The 23,556-nt window shown below is 36.2% G+C and overlaps 1 protein-coding gene across 1 annotated transcript in view; it reads right to left on the reverse strand.

Annotated features, from left to right (window-relative positions):
• The window catches only part of LOC308268397 (snake venom 5'-nucleotidase-like), a gene marked incomplete at both ends in the record, with an annotated part of 43,163 nt that extends 20,788 nt beyond the window's left edge, over positions 1-22,375 (reverse strand). The window contains 2 exons of the mRNA XM_080703537.1: positions 6,785-6,936; positions 22,206-22,375. Coding sequence (XP_080559663.1) covers positions 6,785-6,936; positions 22,206-22,375 — 322 coding nt within the window. The remainder of the gene's footprint in view (positions 1-6,784; positions 6,937-22,205) is intronic.
• Positions 22,376-23,556: the final 1,181 nt, after the last annotated feature.

The following is a 23,556-nucleotide window of genomic DNA, read 5'->3' on the forward strand; positions in this document are numbered from 1 at the left end:
GCAATGACTTAAGATACAACACTAAAGGAAGAAAAGAATTGATAACATTGGACTTCATTAATTAAAATTAAATGGATTTTTTGTTCTGAAAAAGATGTCAAAAGAATGAAAAGCTAACTCAAAGACTGGAAATATATCAGCAAAATATATATCTGATAAAGAACTGTTAACTAAAATATACTTTTTAAAACTCTTAAAATTCAACAATAAGAAAATAAACAACCTGGGTAAAATGAGCCAAAGACATTAACATGACAAGTAAGCATATGACAAATGCACCACACTGCACTTCATCATGGAAATAAAAATTAAAACAGCATTATTACACAACTATTAAAAGAGCCAAACTCCAAAACGCTAACACCACCGAATGCTGATGAGGATGTGGAGCGATGGAAGTCTCATTCACTGCTGGCATTCAAGATGATATGGCCTCCTTGGAAGATGGTTTTATGGTTGTGTTTTGTTTTTATGAAACAGAACATATCATTACCATATGATCCAGCAATCAAACTCCTTGGCATTTACCCAGAGGAATTGAAAAATTAATGCTTACAAAAACAGCTATTTATAACAGCTTTTCATAACTGCTAAAACTTGAAAACAACCAAGATTGTCTTCATATATAAAGAATTCAAAGAAGCAGATACGGTGATATATGCTTGTATTCCCAGTTCTTGGAAGGCTGAGAAAGGACAACTGCAGGTTCAAGGCTAGTCTTAACAACTTGGTAAAACCCTGTTTCAAAATAAAAATAAAATAGGACTAAGGTTGAAGGCCAGAGGTAGAATGTTCCTGGATTCAATTCCTAGTATCAATAAATAAATTGATCTCGAAAACCTCAAAATACCTAAAAAACAAGTAATCCAATAAAAAACTAATGATCTGAATATATACTTCTTAAAAGAAGTACTACAAATAGCCAATAAATATATTTTTAAATGCTCAATATCTTTTGCTACAGGGAAATGCAAACAAAAGTATACTGAAATTCCATCTCACTCTAGTTAGAATAGCTATTATAAAAAATGCAACAAATAACAAATGCTGGCAAGGATATGGAGAAAAAAAGAACACTATATTCTGTTGGGGTGAATTTTGTGTCCTTAAAAACAATTATGACCATGCAAATAAAGACATTTACTCATATATTCAGCAGTGTATACTGAGCAACTCAGACATGCCAGGTACTGTTCTTGGTGTTAGATACAAAGCAGGTACAAAAGAAATAAAATTGCACTATCATGGATAAGGAAAGATAGATAATGAGTAATCAAGTAAAGCACAGTGTCTATCAGAAGCTAACAAGTCCTTTGGGGGAGGGAGGAAGGGAGTAAAACAAGCTGGGCGTGGTAGCGTACACTTGTAACACCAGTATGTGGGAGGCTGTGACAGGAGGATCTCAGGTTCGAGGAGAGTCTCAGAAACTTAGTGGAGATCCTGTTTCATATTAAAAGTTTTTAAAAAGGGCTGGGGGGTGTAGCTTGGAAGTAGAATGTCTCTGGGTTCAACTCTCAGCACCACATACACACTCACACAAAGTCAAACAAGAAAGGCAGAGTACAAGAATAGGGAGAATGATTTGAAATAGGGTCCTTAGAAGAAGGCACTCTGAGTTGACAGTTAAGCAAGAAAAGCCAGCCATGTAAATATGTGGGAGAAGAGATTCCCAGAAAAGGCAATAGCAATAGCACTGACTTCAAGGTGAGAATATGCCTGGCATGACTGAGGAACAGAAAGACTGACAAACGGCAGCAGCAAAAGGAGTGAGTGGCACAGCTGAACTGGATGAAACAAAAAATGGAAAGGAACACGATGTCACAGAGGAGCTCACTGGCCACTGAAACCTAACCTGCATTCTGAGTTGAGGGGACACAGATATTTTTTAATAGAAAAATGGCATTGTCTGACATTTTAAAATGTCAGTGGTAGACGATGTGGCGAGATCATCTGTAGGAAGGCAAAAGCAGAAGCAGGGAAGCCATTTAAAGGGTTTGGTCAAAATCTAGAAAAGAGATGGAGGTGCTCACAAGGTGGCACAGTGGAGGTGATGGAGAGTGGGTAAATTCTGACATGTTTAGAAAGAAGAGCCAACAAGATCTGCCAGGCAACCACTGATCTGGTTTTGATCATGAGTTTTGCCTTTTCTATAACTTCATGTAACTGGAATCATACATTATGTGGTCTTCTGTCTGGCTTTTTTCACTCAGGAAAATGTTTTCAAAATAATAATAAGTGTGACTTTGTTCCTTTTTATTGCTGAATGAAAGCAGTTTATCCATTGATTTGTTTTCAGGTGCTGAGCTATTATGAATAAACACTCTGGACACATTTGAGTGTAAGACTTTGTGAGCATGATTTCTCTACTTTTAGCACCTAGGAGTAAAACTAAGATGGCTTATATAAAGAATATGATTGATTTTACCAAAAACAAACAAACAAACAAAGCACTGTTTTTTCTTAAGTATTTATTTTTTCGTTTTTTTTTTTGTTTTGTTTTTTGGTGGTACTGGGGTTCCTGGAAACCTTTCTACCTCCAGGCTACATTTAACTTGAAAAACTTGTGTCATCCAACTTCATTCTTTTTTGTCAAAACTATTCATAGTCTTTGCATTTTCATATGACTTTTAGATACACTTTCTTATTTTGTAATCTCTTCACTTCTTCTATGATTTGTTTTCAGTTTATTTATTTTTATTTTGGGAGAATGGACATCTTAATGTTATTGAGCCTTCTGTTATATAAGTGTGATGCATATTTCTATTTGGATCACTCAGCAATGTTCAGTTTTTAATATAAAAGTTTATATTTGTCACTGTTAATTGATTTCTTATCTCGTAGTTGTATTATTTTAAAATTTTATTTTCTAATCATTTGTTTCTATTGCATAGAAATGAATTTTTTTTTAATTGGCCTTGCACCTTATCTGGTTAATGCCTCTCTCCATGCCCCTATCCCCCTCTCTTTCTCTCTCTCATGAGATTTTCTACACAGACAATTATGTCTTTTGAAAACAAAAGTTTTATTTAAAATTAAAAAAGATCTGCTAGCAAACTGGCCGAGGATAGTAACAGCTTTAAGAAGTCAAGAATGGCATGTAAGATTTTCCTTTTTTTTTTTTTTACCCAAAGAGCTAGAAAGATAAAGAAGATGGAGTTGTGTTAAATAAGAAAAGCATAACTAGAGAGGAGAATATTGTACTGGGGAACTAGGAGTTAAATCAAAATGTCAATTATGCACTTAGCTAATAGGGAGTAAATTTGAGGTGAGCAATATATACTGAATGTATGATTTTGAAGTCAGGAAACAAATAGAATTTGAATTCATGAATGTGGATGAGAACACTATGGGAGTAAGTAAACCTAGACAGAGGAGAAGAGCAAGAACTTTTTCCAGGAAAGGCCTACCTTTAAAAGCTGGAAATCTTTTTTTCTTTTTTTTTTTCTTTTTTTTTTTTTTTTTGTACTGGGGTTCCTGGAAACCCTTCTACACTCCCAGACCTAACATATATATATATATATATATATATATATGTTTTTTTTTTTTTAAACAGGGTCTCTTAAGCCAGAGAGGCTGGCTTTGAACCAGAGCAATCCTCCTGTCTCCGCCTCCCGAGCACTGGGATTACAAGTGTGCCCCACAATGCCCGGCGAAAGTTGTAAACCTTTTAAAGCAACCAGTAGGAAATCAAGAATCAGAAGCAGTAGCCAATGTGATCAGAAGAAAACCAAGAAAAATATAGTGTCCTGAAAACCAATTAGATAAAACATTTCAGAGAAAAAAGGGTATTGTTATATCAAATACTGCTGACAAGTTTGACAAGATGAGGACTGAGAAGTGATTTTGGCTTTCGAATCGCAGAAGTCACCATCAAGAACCTTGAAAAGAACAACCAAGACTCTACTTCAGTTTAAACCTAATAGCTTTGCTGGGTATCCATTTGTAGAAATTGAAACTAAATTTTCACCTCTTACCACACACAGGAATCAACTCAAGATGGATCAAAGACTTGGAAATTTTATCACAGAGTGTGAAGCTATTAGAGGAAGGGATAGGCTCAATACTCTAACATAGGCACAGGCAGTAACTTTTTCAACAAGACCTCCAAAGCACAGGAAATTAAAGCAAGAATTAACAAGTGAGATGATATCAAACTAAAAAGTTTCTACTCATCATTGGAAACCATCAAGAACTTAAAGAGAAAAACAACAGAATGGGAGACGATCTTTACCAGCCACCACTCTAATAGAGGGCTAATATCTAGAATATACAAAGTGCTCAAAAGACTCTACACTAGCAAAACAAACAGCCCAATTAAGAAATGGGCAACTGAACTGAATAGACACTTCACAAAATAAGAGATACAAATGGCTGATACATGAAAAAATGTTCAGATTATTAGCCATCAGAGAAATGAAATAAAAACTGTGATGAGATTCCATCTACTCCCAGTCAGAGTCACAAGCATAAATAAGTCAAATAAGAACAAATGCTTGCAAGGATGTGGGGAAAGAGGAACTCTTTTACACTACTGGTGGAAGTGCAAACTAGTTCAGCCACTATGAAGAACAGTGTGGAGATTCCTTAGAAAACTAGAAATGGATTAACCATATGATCCAGCTATATCACTGCTGGGTATCTTTCCAAAGGGGTTGAAATCAGAGAACTACAGCAACACATGCATACCCATTTCATAGCAGCTCAATTCACAATAGCCAAAATATGGAACCATCCTAGGTCTTCAGCAACAGATGAATGGATTTTAAAATTATGGGAAATACACACAATAGAATTCTACTCAGCAATAAAGAAGAACAAAAATCATGTCATTCGCAAGAAGATGGAAAGACCTGGAGAACATTATGTTAAGTGAGATCAGCCAAGCATAGAAAGAGAAGGTACATATATTTTCTCTAATATGCCCAGACTAAGGAGTATTAGAGATACCAGAGCGACTCCAGATAATGGAGGGCAAACCTAAGCAAAGCTAGAAAGGAAGGAAAGGAGAAGAAGGCTGACGTTGATTAACTGGAAGAGCTACATTCGAGTATGTGTATAAGTGTGAATATAGCATGGTCAACTTGGACACTCGTTGTTGGGAGGGAGGGAAAGGGAAGCGGGGAGGGTGAGGGCACCAAGCAGTGTGTGAGTGTATGCCATTTTCAATATGATCCACATAAAAATAAAACAACTTAAAAATAATTTGAACAAAAACTTCAAAACAAAAATGGAAACATTACATACCAAAACTTAGCAGATCCAGAAAAAGCAGTTTTTAGTGGAAAATTAATATATCCAAAAAGAAAAAAATCTCAAGTAAACAATATAATGTTATAACTCAGAGAACTAAAAAAAAACAAAGCCTAAAGTTAGCAGAAGGAAGAAAATAACAATGATCAGCATAGAATTAAATAAATGAGAGATAAAAGAATAATAGAAAATATAAGTAAAACTAATAGTTTATTTTTTAAAGATAAAAATCAACAAATATGTCACTAAACTACCTAAAAAATAAAATGAAAAATTCAAATAAAGTTGATATTGAAAACAAATACACTACAACCGATAGAATACACAAAAAATACTAACAAAAATACTATGAACAATTATCTGCCAAAAATTAGTCTACAAGAAATGGATACTTTCCTAGACATAGATAATCTATAAAACTTAAATCATGAAGAAATAGAAAACCTGAGCAAACCAGTAAGGAGACTGAATCAATAATATAAAAATTTCTATCAAAGGATCTAAATTCAGAGCTAAATTTTACCAAACATTAAAAGAAAAACTAATAAACTCAACCACTTCCAAAAATCGAATACTTTCAAATTTATTTATGAGGGAAGAATTTACCTGAAAACAAAGCTAGATAAGGACTGAACTCCATAGTGTTTGTCCTGTTTATTTTACCATAATAAAGAAGACCTTAATAACAGGTTCACAATGTATTCACTTTTCTTTTTAAAATAAAAATATTACAGTGTAATGAACCACGGGGAACAAATGCTCAAATTATGCAATCAATAATCATGTTGATTCTCTGCAAAAAAAATCTAGAAAAGCTCACAGAAAAAAATAAAAAGCTCTTATGCCATTCAAATATAATCACTATGTATCCATAAAATGGGATGGTTGTTAGATACAGAGATAGATCACTATATATCTCAGCCTCTGAATTCCCTAATTATCTCCTCAAAATAGACAAATAATGTTCACACCATTATCTTCTCATAAAAATGTATCATGTTTCACTAATAGTTAAAATATCTTTCTTTCCCTTATCTCTTATCTGTGCATCTTTTTTTAAAAGTAGCTAAAATGTACTGAATACTTACTACAGTATTATATCTTTTATTTTATAAATATCATCTTGTTTAATCCTTACAAACATCCTATAAAATAGGTACCATTATTTTCCTAATTTTACACTTAATAAAAATGAGGCTTTGAAAGCTTAGTCTCTTTTTTAATCACTTAACCAGAAAATGATGGAACTGATTCAAGCTAGACTGAGTTAGCTCCAAAGTCCATGATTAAACTACTTTGATAGCATGACTCATTTTTATATAGCACAGTAAGTCTTACCACATCAAATCAAACCTAGGTTTGATTAGTAATTTTTAAATTCACTGAACAATCCTAATAATCAGTTCTGTCTCAGTGCCCATAAACTGGTAAACAGAATTATTAAACTCCTCTTATATCACATGATCTAAAAAGAGTATGTAAATTACTTTAAAATCTCAAGTAAGAGTTAAAAAAACAGTTTAAGAATACTTACCAAAAACTGCAAAATGTACTCCCAATTCATTTAATATAGGAATCATATGCTTTCCTTTTGTTATTGTACTTAAAACTGAAGGATTTAAGCAGTCACCACTAAAAATCAAGAGTGGATTCAGGAAATTGAACTTTTTCACAGCTGTTGCAAATCTAAAAAAAAAGCAAAAATGATGTATGCTGCAATTTTATTCTTTTAACAAAAACAAAGGAAACATTTCAAATAGCACCATGAAGATTTTTTCCTTAGAATAAGAGTGTTAAAGCATACAAAAATATTACTAATAAGATCACTTCCTATAATTGACATACAATACTTTTATTTATTTATTTTTTGGGTGGTACTAGGGGTGGAACCCAGGGGCATTCTACCTCTGAGCTACACATCCAGCCCTATTTTTTTTATTCTTAATTTGAAACAGGGTCTCAGTGAGTTGCAAAATGCCTCACTAAGTAGCTGAGGTTGGCCTCAAACCCAAATCCTCTTGCCTCAGCCTTCCAAATGCTGGGATTAAAGCATACACCACCAAGCCCAGCTCCATATCTTTTAACATGTTTGCATTCTGAAAAGATAAGCTAAAAATAATTTAAATTCATTAAATCATATTTTCTGCTTAAATATAATTTGTAACACATAAGATAACCTCAAATTATAATGTAATTTTGCTTAAAAGAAACACTCTAAAGGATACAGTAAAATTCAAACAATGTTATAAAATATAGATCCTTAAATATAAATTATGTCCCCTTGGGCAAGATGAAAGGAGATTTGTCAATGTCTAACTAGGTTGTTTTTAGAATTATATTTATTGCATCAAGTTTGATGTAAAAGAATGCCTCTTCGTAGCCTTATAATGTTCTAATGGTAAACAAATTCCTGAACCTCATTGAATACTTCCTTTATCCACTGCCTCCCCTGGCTTTTCACTGAAATTGGAACTTCCTGAGTAATGGTTACTAAGTGAGCCCTTTCTCATGGCCACTACCCATTCTTTGATATCCATAGGTCATAGAACAGGGAGTGAGGAAGGTGGAGAGAAAAGAGACAGCCATTCCCTGATGCTAATTTCACTGGATAAAAAAAATGTTTCTTCTTAAGACTTAGAGTATCTGAATCTACCACTTTCCATGCCAATGAGCCCTTACATACTGACTAAAAGCTCAAGCTTCAGAAACTGACCTGCAGATTTTGAAAAGTCTACACAAGTGATTGCTATCTGCTGCTTTCTCCAATGAAAACCACAATGGACTTCCTTGTATGGCTTACACCTTTCCCTTTTCTCCATATTTTGCCATCATTTTGGTGACGTGTGTGTGTGTGTGTGTGTGTGTGTGTGTGTGTGTGTGTGTGTGTGTTCTAGGGATTGGATGCAGGGGCATTCTATCTCTGAGCTACCACCTCAGCCCTTATTATGTTTGTGAGGACTGAACCCAGAGCATTTTACTTCCAAGCTATACTCCAACCCTATTTTTATTTTTGAAATAGGGTCTCACTAGCCTGCTGCGTCTTAATAAGTTGCTGAGGCTGTTGTGGAACCTGTTTTAGCCTTCCAACTACTGGGATTACAGGTGTACACTCCCATGCCCAGCTTCCTCAGGCTATTTATTTTTTTTGTTTTGAAACAGGGTCTCCCTTTGTTATTGATGGTATCCTCAAGCCTGTGATCTTCCTGTCTCAGCCTCCCAAGTACTGTTGCTACCAGGCCCAGCCTTGGTGGTTTTTAATATACTATAAAGGAAACTTTAGTTGGCTGTTCTATGTCAATGACCATCTCCAGTCCACTTCATTAACTCACTATTGTGAACACATTTGCCTTCAAAAAGACCTTTAAATTTTTTAAGATTTACCTGATTCCTACATGTCTTTTACCTTTAGCTCTTCTTTTAAAGTATTCCCAGGTCATAGGAACCTTGGACAAGCTCTCTCACACTTCCATTTCATATGTATTTTCATTAAAACTAGAATTCTCTTCCCCAAGCAAATTCAGGAAAACACTTATTTCTTCCCAGAGATACAGTGTAAGGCCTGCTAGCCCTTGGCATATCCAAATTGCTACTCACTACTCTTGCACTTACTTATTTTTGATAACATAAAGGTGACTTGAACATAAACACTGCAATAGCATGACAGTTGATCTGACAGCCAAGATGGCAACTAAATGATCACAGGCAGGCAGCATTTAAAACACGACTATGCTGGACAAAGGGATGACTCACTTCCTAGGAGGGATAAAGCAGGGCAATGTGGAGTATTATCATGCTAAATGGAAGTACAAATCATTTAAAATATGAATAACTTATTTCTGGAATCTTTTATTTAATATTTTTAGACCACAGCTGACCAGGTTATTGAAAATGCTAATGAAAGCTAAATCGTGCATAAGAGGAGATCTACTTAGCATTCCTCTGTTACAATACTTAGCCATCCACATGTTCTCAACAATCATATACTGTTTTATTTCCAAATCAATTAATCACTGAATATTTCTAAATACCAAGTGTTATACTATAAAATACATATGGAATACTACCTAAATTTAAAATTAAACAAGGTAGTCAAAGAATTATCTTGGAATTTCTGGTAGAAACAGCAGTTGTAGCATGCCACATTCCCACTTCAACAAACAAAAGAAAAACATTTTAAGACATCTGAAGAACTAATAACGTTTAAAAAAAAAAAAGAATCTGAAATTCCATGAAGGAGAAAACCCTTCTGAGGTAAGCAGTTGATTGTTGCTTGTTTTCTTCTCTAGGGATATTTGTCAATGATGGATGGATAAGAGAATAGGGTTGAGTTTGATCCATACAGAAGGACTTTTCTAGAGAAAATAAAAATTAGCAAAGTTTTGGTAATTATACAGAGCTGGCATAATAATTTGGAAATTTCAGAAGTTATACATATTATCACAATATGTTTGTTATATTCTGGCACCATCTGGAAGGGTAAGGGATGTCTATAAGAAAAAATGAAATTTCTTGTAGTCTCACAGTAGCTAAGTGACTAGGTTATATCAGAGGAATGACAGCTGTCCAGTCTATAAGCAATGTGGAATGGAAGGCCAATGAACTATGTTCCAAAGCATAAAGTAAGTCTCTTAACCTTCCCAGGCTATTAAGTTAAATACCCAGCTAGTTCTCAATTTTTAAAATCCAGAAAAGGCAGAATAAATTTTGCTAAAATTGCAACTGAAACTGTCTCAGCAGATAGAACTGAGTGATCAAGTCCTCATCTTATCTTATGATAAAAGAAAAGGGAATGCATTTTTGGAAGAAGAAAGTATTTTGAAAGAAGAAAGTTAGAGCTTTCACAGTTTTTTATGTATAATATCTAATACATAATTAATTACTAGATACATGAAAAGAAACAAAAACATATCCAACAATTAAAATTAAAAATGAGACCACTCCAGAGGACCCAAGTATTTAGAACTTTTCAAAAATCTCTTAAAATAGTCTAAATTAAAATGATAAAGAAATTAGAAATAAAAAGGCAGGGAAGAATGTTAGAAATTTTTAATGAGAAAACAAATGAACATCACAGAAATTAAATTATTTATTATTATTTATATTATTCAACATAAGCAAACTGAAGCACAATGAAAAGAAAATGGGGAAAACATTAAACATAAAACAAGGTATAAAGCACACAACATAAGAGAAATTAGAATCCTAAGAGGTGAAGAAAATGAGCTATCACAAACTATTTACACATAAAAATAAAAAAAATAAAAAATAAATAAAAAATTAAAAAGCTCAAAGTTTTATGAAAAATGCTATTGAATATATTTAATAAACACTAACCAAGACAAAACTGATATAACTATATTGATATAAGAAAAAGACAGACTCTAAGAAAGGCAATATTACTAGAAGTATTACTACAGATAAAAAAAATACTTTTTAGAGATTAAAAGTATTGATTCAACAGAAAAACAAAATCCTACATTTAAATGTATCTTGAAGAAGAACAAAACAGAAGCTGACAGACAGAAATGGAGAAATCCATGGTCATAACCTCTCTCTCTCTCTCTCTCTCTCTCTCGCTCTCGCTCTCGCTCTCGCTCTCGCTCTCGCTCTCGCTCTCGCTCTCGCTCTCTCACTCTTCTCTCTCTCTCAGTATCTGAAATGTTAAAAGAATAAAATATTTGTAAGACATGATTAAAAACTTAAAAAATTAATATGAAAAATACAATACTTAGCCAGGTGTGGTGGCACACGCATGTAATCCCAGTTCTTGGGAGGCTGAGAAAGGAGGATCCCACAGGTTTGAGGCCAGCCTCAGCTACTTAGTGAGGCTCTCAGCAGCTGAGTGAGACCCTGAGACCCCGTTTCCAAGTAAAATATAAAATAGGTCTGAGAGTGTAGCGTGGAGGAAGAAGGCCCCTGGGTTCCATCTCAATAACACACACACACACACACACACACACACACACACACACACACTATAATACTTAATAGCAAATATACTTCTGCTTCAAGAGACATGAATGATTTTAAGAAATAAACCATAAAGTGGATACTGACAAAGTTTCAAAGTTCTATAACATAAAGAATATTCTCCATAATCATAAGAAAATTAAATAAACACTAAAAAATGACTAGAAAACTTTAGTTGTTTAGAAATTAGGCAACACTGGTCTAAATGAGATATTGGTCAGAGAAAAAACTACAGTGGAATTTTGAAATAAATAACAAAAATTACAACATATGAAATGGAAACAGGGTTGTGCTTAGATGGCAATTTATACCTTAACATGCATATAACAGAAAAGCAGAAAGATTTAGAAATATAGTCAAGTTTCTACCTGAAGGGAAGTTGGTAAACAAATGCCAAATTAAGTTTAATAAAATAAGGAAAGAGCAAAAAGAAAACATATGATAAAGACTAAAAACCAACCAACTTGGAATTTAACTCATTGAAAAAAATTATAAAGATGAAACATCCTAGACAAGAATGATTGAGAAAACAAAACAGAAATAATAAGATACATCATAACAGAGCCTATAGATTTTTTAAGATAAACAAGATATTGTAAATGTATTCCTTTCAAAAATAAAAAGTTAAAAATATAATTTAATAAAACTGATACAACTGATTTAAAAAATCTGAAGTTTCCTGTTTGTGTAAAAGAAATTGAAATCATAATTTAGAACTTTCCAACAACAAAATCCCCCGCCCTAGATCTTTAGTGGTAAAATCTCCTACACATTTTTAAGAGAAATGATATTACTACATAAACTCTTCAAGGGAATAAAAAAGAGTTAACACTTTTCAACTGATTTATAAGGTCAGCATTATCTTGATACCAGAAAGACATTATTAGAAAGGTTTTAAGCCAATGTACCTTACAAATATAGTCATATAATACTTAAAATTTTAGCAAATATTATCAATTAATATATAAAAAAGTAAGATATTATAACCAAGTAAGGACCATAGTAAATCAAGTAAGAAATTCTGGAATAGTTAGCATTCAAAAGTAAATGTAATGTTACTGTATTAACATTAACAAAGGATTAAAATGATTTTTCAGCACCTTATGTAAAAAAGTGACAGGTTTCTGTATCTACTCATGATTTTTAAATGATCAGAAAACTAGGATTATAAAAGTTTTAGGGCAGAAAACATTTGTGGCAAATACTGACCATGTAAATTTCCATTTAAATTTATATGTGAACCGGGTATGGTGGCACACACATATAATCCTAGTACTTGGGAGGCTGAGACAGGAAGATTGTAGGTTTGAGACCAGCCTGAGCAACTCTAGGCCCTCCACAACTTAGTGAGACCGTTTCCAAATAATGAATAAAATAGGGCTGGCGGTATACCTCAGAGACAGAATGCTCCTGGGTTCAATCCCCAGGACAACAAAAATAAATTTAAAAAATGTTTATGTAAATGTAAAAGCCCTTGAATAAACATGCAAATTCTAAAGACCATAGTTGAGCATCAACTTATAAAGTATAGCAATTAAGACAGGATAAAATTATTTTAGATTAGTGGCAGAGAATAGAGTCCAGAAATAGACACACACATATACTTTTATTTACAGAAGCATTTCTAAGATTCAGTGTGGAAAAGGACAGTTTTTCAATTAAAAACTAAGTAGAAATTTGGTGCAACTATAATAAACATATAAGTATTATGAAGGCAATTATAAAAATATATGAATATTGGAAGGGCAAAAAGCCAACTCCTACTTCAACCACATATGAAAATTAATTCAAGGCAGATCACAGATCTAATTTAAAAACCAAAGCAATAAATTGTTTAGAAGAAATCAAAAGAATAATTTCAAAATTTGGAAGCAAGGACTTTCTAAGCAGAATAGAAAAAGCACAAATCATAAAAGAAAATAATGATAACCTGAACTTAGTTTGAATTAAAAACTTTTTTTGAGCAAACAATACCATTAGAAAAGTAAAAACAAATACTGACTATAGAATATAACTTGGAAGCCTATTATTCAACAATGGAATCATATCCAAAATATATTAACAACTTTTACAGATAAATTTTTAAAAAGACAGGCAAATGGGTTTAAAAAAAAAAAAAACTAAAGGACAAATAGGATTGGCCAATTTTCTAATATAATCACTTAAGAAATGGAAATTAAACCCACAGTGGCATGTTACCACAGGCCTACCAGAATGATAAAAGAAACAATACCAAATGGCTAGAATGAGAAGCAAGCCAGGCACCAAGGTGCAGGACTTTAATACCAGTGCTTGGGAGAGTGAGATAGGAGGATCAGAGGACTGAGGACAACCTCAGAAATGCAGCAAGACTCTCAGTAACCTCTCAGTAATGTAGTGAGACTTTGTTTCAAAATAGAAAAATGTAGTTCAGAAGGGGTGTAGTTCAGAAGGAAAATATTCCTGAATCCAATATCCAGTGCCACAAAAAATTTTTTTTTTTTTTTTTTTTTTTTTTTTTGGCAGTACTGGGGATTGAACCCAGGGGCATTCTACCTCTGAACTACACCCTCAGCCCTATTTTTTTTTTTTTTTTTGGAGGTATGGGGATAGAACCCAGGGGAATTCGACCTCCGAGCTATACCTCCTGCCCTATTTTGTATTCTTTATTTTGAAACCGGGTCTCACTGAGTTCCAGAGGACCTCACTAAGTAGCTGAGGCTGTCCCTGAACCGCGATCCTCAGGTCTCAGCCTCCTGAATGATGGGATTACAAGTGTGTGCCACCACGCCCAACTTCATTCTTTATTTTGAAACAGGGTCTCACTGAGTTGCAAAGAGCCTCACTGAGTAGCTGAGGCTGTCCATGAACCATGATCCTCCTGTCTCATCTTCCCAAATACTAAGATTACAAGTGTGCACCACCACATCTGGCCAGAAATAATTTTTAAATAAAAAATTAGAAGCAATTAAAACTCTCCATTGCTGATGGACACATAAGCTGGTAAAACTATTTTGGGAAAATGTTTGGCAGCATGTACTAAAGCTATACAAAAATGCCTATATGTGACACAAAAATTCCACTACTGGGCATATACACCCAACAGAAATGAATGCTTCTGTCACCCCCCAAAATTATACTGGATGTTGGTAGTGATGATTTCATAATAGCAAATAACTAGAAGCATTCCAAATGTCCTTCAATGTTAGAACAGAAAATTGTGGTGTATTCACAAACTAGAATACAACTTAACAATAAAAAGAACAACTTGCTGATACATACAGTATGGATGAATCTCAGATAATGTTGAGCAAAAGCAGCCAAACACAAATAATTACAGGTTATATAGCCTAGTCATAGAGGAAAGATGTTAAGTAACTGAGAAGGACACGTGGCAGTCATAGAACTATTTCACATTTTTATCTAGGTGATGAGTACATTAGTAAACACTGAGCTCCAAGATTTGCATACTTCAGTTTATTTAATATCTCACTTTGAAGAACTGAAAAAGACAATGGAAAATAACATATATGCATTATGCAAGGTAGTAAACAAAAATGAGTATAAAAACTGAGCAATATGAGTTTACAGGACACTCAAGACGATTTTATCTAAGATAAAAAGGATTTTCTCTGAGTCTTAAGTATTAGAGTTAAATGCATGATCAAGATTATAGAATAAAAAAACACAAGCCATATGTGATGATCAGTGCATGTTCTAGCTAGCATGGTGTAGATCGGCAGTTCATAAAGTATTTCTTCAGAATATAAGTATTTCTCCAGAAGCATAAACACCACTTGGAAACATTTAAATTCTGTGTTTGAACAAGCCCTCTGGGCAATTCTGATACATGCAAAAATTGAGAACCAATGTTACAAAAGAAAGAAGAAAAAGAAAAACCTAAAAAGGTAGGCCATGGCTACAGTTTTACTCTTTAGAAAGGCCATCTAAATTATGTGGGATAAAGTCAATATATTAAATGAGAGATCAAAGTTACAAGAATTGTTCTGGGGAGAGGAGGATGAGTTTGATTTAGATGCAGATTGTACTGTTCAGGGAAAGATCAAAGTTTTCTCAACAAAAAGATAAAAAATGTAAAACTGAAAAAAGAGGTTAGGTCTAGATTACAGACCTAGGAATAGGATATACGAAGTTAATGCCAGAATTTACAAATGGCTACACACTTATTGGGTCTCTGGAAAACAAAGATGAACAGAAATAGGCCCTACCCTTGCATAATTTACAGTCTTTTTTTTTTTCCCAGTACTGGGGATGGAACCCAGGAGCATTCTACCTCTGAGCTACACCCAAAGTCCTATTTTTTATTCTTTATTTTTAAACAGGGTCTCAGTGAGTTGCAAATGACCTCAATAAGTAACTGAAGCTGGCCAAGAACCACAAGATCTTCCTGTCTCAGCCTCCTGAATGCTGGGCTTACAAACATGTACCATCACTCCTAGCTATAATTTACAGTCTTGAACAGCTCTCAAACTTTTCAGTCTCAAGACTTCATCCTTTTCACACTTAAAGTATTATTAAGGCTGGGCATGGTGGTGCATGCTTGTAATCCCCGCACTTGGGAGACGGAGACAGGAGGATCGCGCAGGTTCGAAGCCAGCCGAGCTAGCTTAAGAGACCCCATTTCCAAATAAAAAAAGTGTAAAAATGGGTCTGGGAGTGTAGTCCGGGGGTAGAAGGGTTTCCAGGAACCCCAGTACCACCAAAAAAAATTATTAAGAACCAAGGAAATATTTTATATAAGTTATGGCTATTATTATCTACCATATCAGAAATTAAAACTGAAAAATAAATATATGTGTCTCCTAGTTCATTCAAACAGTAAATCTAGTTTAGGTACTTTTATGAAGAATATATCTTCAAACACAAAAAATTCAAAGAATGGACTTCTGTAGATCTCAGGTCTAGCAAAATAGGGACAGCTGGATGTCTCGTATCTGCTGCTGCATCCGATCTCATGAACAGCTTGCTATGACTGAAGTATGTGGAAAATCTCTGGTCTCACATATATAGGTAACTGGAAAAGTATTTCAATAATCTTTCCAGATAACTAGATATTCTTCTTTGATTCTACACCAAAACTCAGTAAGAGTTTTTTTAACAATTGGTTTCAACGTAGTATCCCAAAGCACATGAATTAATTTTTCAAACTCTATGTACTGGGATCACATCTATAATCCCAGTACTCAAGAAGCTGAAACAGCAGAATCACAGGTTTCAGGTCAGCCTCAGCAACTTAGTGAGGCCCTTGGCAGTTTAATAAGACCCAGTTTCAAAATAAAAAATAAAACTAGGGGTAGAAAACCCCTTGGTTCAATCCGCAGTAACACACACACACACACACAGCACAATGAAACAGTAAATAGTTTTGGCTATGGGGACCACATAAAATGATCTCATGGTGATCTCTAAGGCTTTCTGGACTATGTTTTGAAAACTGCCAATTTATATTTCAAACCTCAAAGGTAAACAACCACATACTCTACATGGCACATATTTTGTCTAATTAGCTCCTACTCATCCTTTAATTCTCAGCTTAATCACTTCCCAGAGAAACCTTATCATACCCTTCTCTCCAACTAAGGAGGTGCCTATTAGGCATTTCACTGCACTTAACATGTGATAATTTGACTATTATTCATGAGGGGTTTTTTTTATCTGCTAATTCTAGTCTGTATGTTGTTTGTTAGATTGAGCTGAGTCCTGCCATCACTCTGATCTCATCTTCTAATTTCCCCACCGTTCTCTTAACTCCAGTCACTGTTGTACTCCATGATGTTCATGAAACCCATTAAGTGCATTTTCACCTGAAAAGCTTTGCTCTTACAGTCCTCTTGGTCAGTCAAATTCTCATACTACTTCACTACACTCATTTTTTTCCTGACCTACTACCCAGTTGGTGAGGTCTTATCTAATTAATTTACTTAAAAATTGCAACCATCCCCAACCTTAATTCTCCATTATTTTTATTCTCTTTACTCTGCATTATAGTCATCCAGTTGCCTTACATTTAGTGCCATCTGACATGATACATATTTTCTTGTTCATCATCTGCATTCCCAACTAAAGCACAAGCTTCCATGAGGGCAGAGAATTTTTTCTCTTTTATTCCTTGCACCACTTCCCAGAACATTCCAAGCACTATATACAGCATATTTCAGATGGGTTTTATCAAAAAAATTCACATGTATTTATTTTTTTTTCTTCACATGTATTTATTGAACTCTATATGCTAGATGCCCTATGCCTGGTAAATGGTATGCTCTCAATGAATATTGAGCTTCAAAAGTCAACCAGTAGTTTTCCCTTGGGCTTCTAAAAAAATTGAAAGGCAATCTATTAAAAATCAATAACATCCATGAATTCTTATTTGTGAGAGGTTGAATTATGTCTTCCCCAAAAAAAGATATGTTCAAGTCCTAACCCCCAGTATAGACGAATGCAACCTTATTTGGAAACAGGTTCTTTGAAGATGAAGTTAAAATTGGGCTCTTAGGGTGGACCCTAATCCAATCACTAGTATCTTTAAAAGAGAAAGAAAAGTTTGGTACAGAGATAATCAGAGGGGAATCCCATGTAAAAACAGAACAGAGACTGGGAGTAATACACTTATAAATCAAGGAGTATCAGAGATTACTGGCCACTGCCAGAGGCTCAGAGACATGAAACAGATTCTTCCTTGGGGCCTTTAAAGGAACCAACTCTGCCCACATCTCAATTTTAGACTTCCAGTCTCCACAACTGTGAAAGAAAAGGCTTCTATTGTTTTAAGTCACTCGTTTTGTGGTACTCTGTTACATCAATCATAGAAAACTAATGTAATACCTATATAAATAAATGACTGAATAAATAAATAAGGAAAACATAAATGTCCCATTCAGAGGTATTCCAAATAATTTTAGATATTTTTGCCTTCAAAGAGGTAGAGCATAACTCCCCGTTTGTTAAGTATGAGGTACACTTAGTGATTCCCTCCAAGAAATACAACGTGGAAAGAGGAAAAAGAGTAATTTTACAGTAGAAAAACGTGGCAACAGCTGGGTGTGGTGATGCACACTTGTAATCCTAATTTGGGAGGCTGAGAGTGGAGGATCACGGTTCTTGAACAGCCTCAGCTACTTAGGCCCTTTGCAACTCAGTGAGACCCTGTTTCAAAATAAAGACTAAAAAATGGGGCTAGGGGTGTAGCTTGGAGGTAGAATGCCCCTGGGTTCCATCCCAAGTACAGCAAAATAAAAACAAAAAACAAAAACAACAACAACAACAACAAAAACCCTGGTAATGATCATTATCAACAGTGTTAAGTCATGTTGCTAATATGTACTTCTGAAAAGATATGACGAGAATGATATTTTACTTCTATGATCTTCCTCCAAGAAATTAAAACTCCAGTCATGAGAAAAATACCAAATTTCAAATAAAAGATGCTCTACAAAATACATGACCAATACTACTCAAAACTATCAATGTCATTATAAACAAAGGAGGTTTTAGTGAGGATACAGGAGAGACTTTAGATTAAGGAGGAGAAACAGAGGTGGACAATGGAGGGGGTTTATGGGAGGGCAGAAGCAGAGAGAATTAGTGAAGGAAACATTTCTACTGACGTTATATAGATATATAAAACTATCAATGCTGATCTCAATATTATTTGCAGGGAAAGGGAGGGAGCCATGGGAAAGCTTACCAAGTGCTGTGTGCATGTACATCCGTATCACTCTAAACTTCATTATAATGTGAGACTACAGTGTACCAATAAAAGCATATTTTTTAAAAAGGTCTAGAGAAACGGTCATAGTCAAAAAGAGCCTAAGAGTCGGGCATGTTGGTGCACACTTGTAATCCCCGCACTTGGGAGGTGGAGACAGGAGGATCGCGCGCAGGTTCGAAGCCAGCCGGCTGGCTTAAGAGACCCTGTTTCCAAATAAAAATATAAAATATGTCTGGGAGTATAGCCCTAACGTAGATGGGCTTCCAGGAACCCCAGTACCACCACCAAAAAAAAAAAAAAAAAGAGCCTAAGAAGTCAGGGATGCCTACTACCATAAGGGCACATAGGATCAACTCTCCAATATATAGTTGCCAATATATAGGTACTGGTAGAGACTTCCTCAATAAAGCCCTCAAAGCTTGGGAAATAATAACTAACTTCAATAAATGGGATGGCATTAGATTAAAAAGCATCTGTGCAGTAAAGGAAACTATCAAGAACATAAAGAGCCTACAGAATGGGAGAAAATATTTGGCAGCTACTCCTCTGATAGAGGATAAATATTTAGAATACATAAAGAACTTTAGGAACTCAATACTAAGAGGACAAAGAACCAATAAAAGCTAGGCAATAAATCTGAAGAAACAATTCTCGAGAGAAGAAATACAAATAGTCAATAAATATATGAAAACATGTTCAACATCATTAACAATCACACTAGCTACTCCTTCAGAAAGTCTAATGCTCTTGCTACCCAATACCCAAAACAAAAGAACAACTGTAGCTCCCTCCCATTGTATACACAGTCTATCAAATCCGACTCTTCTCTTTGATTCTTTTTTTTTTTTTTTTTTTTTTTTTTGGTGGTACTGGGGTTCCTGGAAGCCCTTCTACCTCCGGGCTACACTCCCAGACCTATTTTATATATCTGAAACAGGGTCTCTTACGCCAGCGCGGCTGGCTTCGAACCTGTGCGATCCTCCTGTCTCTGCCTCCCAAGCGCGGGGATTACAAGCGTGCGCCACCACGCCCGGCTTCCTCTCTTTGATTCTTATTGCCTGACTTGACTATTACAATTATGGTCACACAAAGGGTTTCACTAATTTTTTTCCTCTTAACAGATTTCCTAATTTTCTACTGAAACCCTCTCTTAATATATCCAAAGCACCTCTTGGATCATGTTACACCTTTTTGATCATCCACAAAATCTCAACTAGCTCTCCAATTTCTATTCAAGCATTCAACATTGTGTGTGTGTGTGTGTGTGTGTGTGTGTGTGTGTGTGTGTGTGTGTGTTTTACTGGAGGAAAAACCCAGGGCTGTTCTATCTCTGAGCTACACCCCATCCCTATTTTTCATTCTTTATTTTGAAACTTGTTCTCACTAAGTTATGGAAAGCCTTAGTAGCTGAGGCTGGCTGAGAACCTGCAATCCTCCTCCTGTCTCTACCTCCCAAGTACTGAAATTACAAGTGTGTGTCATCATGTCATCATGTCTGGGGCATTCAACATTTCTGACCTTAATTATTGTGGGGAGGGGAGAAAGGGGGGGGGGCTGAATTCAGGGGTGTTCTGCCTCTGAGCTGCACTCCTAGCCCTATTTTTTATTTTGAAACAGGATCTCACTAAGTTGCTGAGGACCTAAGTTGCTGAGCCTGTCCTCCAACCTGTGATCCTCCTTTCTCAGGCTCCCAAGTACTGGGATTATAGGCATGCACTACTAAACCCAGCTTCTGGTGTTAAATTTTATATTCCACTACTTCTTACATTTATACCCAAACTGTCTTACCTTATCACCACATTTCCCCACTTCCTAGCATTTCTCATCTTTTAATCACTGAGAGCAATTAATTAGATACAACTTAACCTACATTTCGAAAAAATAAAGGAAAGTAATGCCAGAGAGGAGGTTAAATTTACTTGCCTCCTCACCCAAGTAAAGGGGAAGGGAGAAAACCAAACTTAGAACTTAAATTCCCTAAACTCTAATCCATAATTTCCCCCATCTCCACCATTTCACACCTTACCATTATTTAAATTCTTATCAAATGCCTTCCTTTGTTTTTTTGTGGTACTGGGGTTCCTGGAAACCCTTCTACCTCCGGGCTACACTCCCAGACCTATTTTTATATTTTTATTTGGAAACAGGGTCTCTTAAACCAGCGAGGCTGGCTTTGAACCTGCGCGCAATCCTCCTGTCTCCGCCTCCCAAGCGCGGGGATTACAAGCGTGCACCACCACACCCAGCGTAAATGCCTTCCTTTCTTGATCACTCTTGGGTGACAATGTGGTATCAGTCTTGGCAAAAGAGGAAGAAAAATGTGCTTAAAAAAATTTAGGTCCCTGAAAATTAGTAGCTATAGATGTCTCATTGAGAAATGACAATTTTATAATACAGGAAAAAAGAAAAAAACTTAAAACTGGCACTTAATAATCGCTTATCCCAGGCTAAACACAGTGACAGATGCTTTCCATAAATTACGTCCCAATTTCAAAGAGAAAAATAAGACTCAATTCTTTTTTTTGTGTGTGGTACTGGGGTTCCTGGAAGCCCTTCTACCTCCGGGCTACACTCCCAGACCTATTTTTACCTTTTTTTTTTTTTGAAACAGGGTCTCCTAAGCCAGCGTGCGCGGCTGGCTTCGAACCTGCGCGATCCTCCTGTCTCTGCCTCCCAAGCGCGGGGATCACAAGCGTGCGCCACCACACCCAGCTATCTTTATAAAATGTTTGAAAAGAGCCCAGCGCAGTGGCGCACACCTGCAATCCAAGTACTTGGGAGGCTGAGACAGGAGGATTGCAGGTTCCATGTCAGCCTATTAGGCCCTCTGCAACTTATTGAGACCTTGATTTAAAATATAAAAAAAAAAACAGGCTACAAATAAAGCTTAGATAAGGTTGAGTGTCCCTAGATTCAATTCTCAGTACATTAGAGAGAGCGAGAGCGAAAAAGAGAAAGAAAGGTGGAGCAGACTTAGTAAATCCTCCAAGAGCAGACAAGTAGTGGAGAAGCTGAGTTGGGGCTGAATCCAGGCTTGGGTTTACCAGGGCATTTTCCATAGTTCACACTAATATACAAGGTTTCTATTCCCCTTCTGACTTGTACAGACATTAGTTCCAGGGTTTTGGGCCCAGGCCTGGTATTATCTCCTGACTTTGAACCTCCTTCTCTAAGCTGGACCCAGCGCGGAGGGTCTCTGCGGGGCGAGCCCTCCTGGGCTTCTGAGGCACCACCCCGCCATCCCTCTAGGATATGGTGGGAAGATGGCGGCCCGCACCTCGCGGCGCCCCCTACGGGCTCCTCAGGCCCCGGGTCCACCTCGTAAACGTCGTTGAAGTGAAGGATGGTCAGGTCGCTGGGCCCAAAGTCTCCCGGGAGAGCGAGCTCTGGCTGGGGCTCTGGGGATTGGGCCGGCGGCACCCCTGAAGCTTCCCCAGGGGCCTCCATGGCCTGAGGGAAGAAACCCGCACAGGCTGAGGCCACCCGCGCACCGGAAGCCCTGGGGTCGGAGCGCATGCGTGGTGCAGCCTGCGCGCTGCTCAATGAGGCCCTGGGCGGGAGGGGCGCGTGCGCAGTGTGGCCTGTGTGCTACCCACGTTGGGAGTTAGGGGGCGCATGCATGGTGCGGCCTATGTGCTTCCCTGAGTGGCCTTGGGCGGGAATGGTCCTGTCCCTTTTATTTCTTCTCTCCAAGTGCAGTTAAAGCTGTTTTATTTAAAATATTGCTGGGTAAATATTTTTGACTGTCATTCTTACACCTTCTCTCTCTCTCAGGATTTTGTCCTCCTTGCAGGAAAATTGGAAGCTTTTTGTCCAGTACTTTTAAACCTTTCTGCATCCACATCTTTGGTTCCTCCTGTGTCTGAACAGTCTGTCTGTTTATCCGTTAATGTTAAGAAATCAAACACCCTTATAATAGGTACTTATGCAGGGATGATTACAAAAGGAACAGAAGAAGCCCAGCCCTTCCTCTCTATACAAGATTATTTCACTTTACCAAAACTCTTTGCCATAGTCCCAAAGGCCCCTTTCTTCCTCTCCTAATCCGAATGACCTTTTTTTCTGACACTTTTACCTAATATCTATGCAATTCACAATTTGTTTTCTGGTTTGTCACACAATTTTTCGGGTGTACTTTTCTATTGCATCTAAATACAGTGTCACTAAAATGCTGTCTTCTATTGTGCTGTGGGCTCTAACATTCCTTGAGCAAACAGACCGAGTGAAAAACCAATGCTTCTGTTGAGTTACATTTCACACTAGTTATTGCAAGCTGATGGATCCATCCAGTCAGTTGGTAAGTGCCATACAGTGCTGCAGCACCTTGGAATATTGCCAGATGGTCATTTGCTCAATTGAAATTGGACTGAATGGATACATCTAGAAGAATACAAAGTGCCAAATTTGATAAATAAGAAAAAGGAAAATTGAACAATAAGTGAAATTAAAGAAACTGAAGTGATAGCAAAGCTCTCTCCTCAAAATCCAAGAATGTTTTAACAGGTGAGTTGTACAAAGTTACTCAGCCTATTTTATGAGGTTAGTGTAATGATTACAAAACCAGATAACAGAGGAAGATAAACTTATAAATTTGTTATCTTCATAAATGTGGGTGTAAAATTAAAGGT

Source organism: Muscardinus avellanarius (assembly GCF_963383645.1).
Source record: "Muscardinus avellanarius genome assembly, chromosome: 1".
NCBI classification, from domain to species: domain Eukaryota; kingdom Metazoa; phylum Chordata; class Mammalia; order Rodentia; family Gliridae; genus Muscardinus; species Muscardinus avellanarius.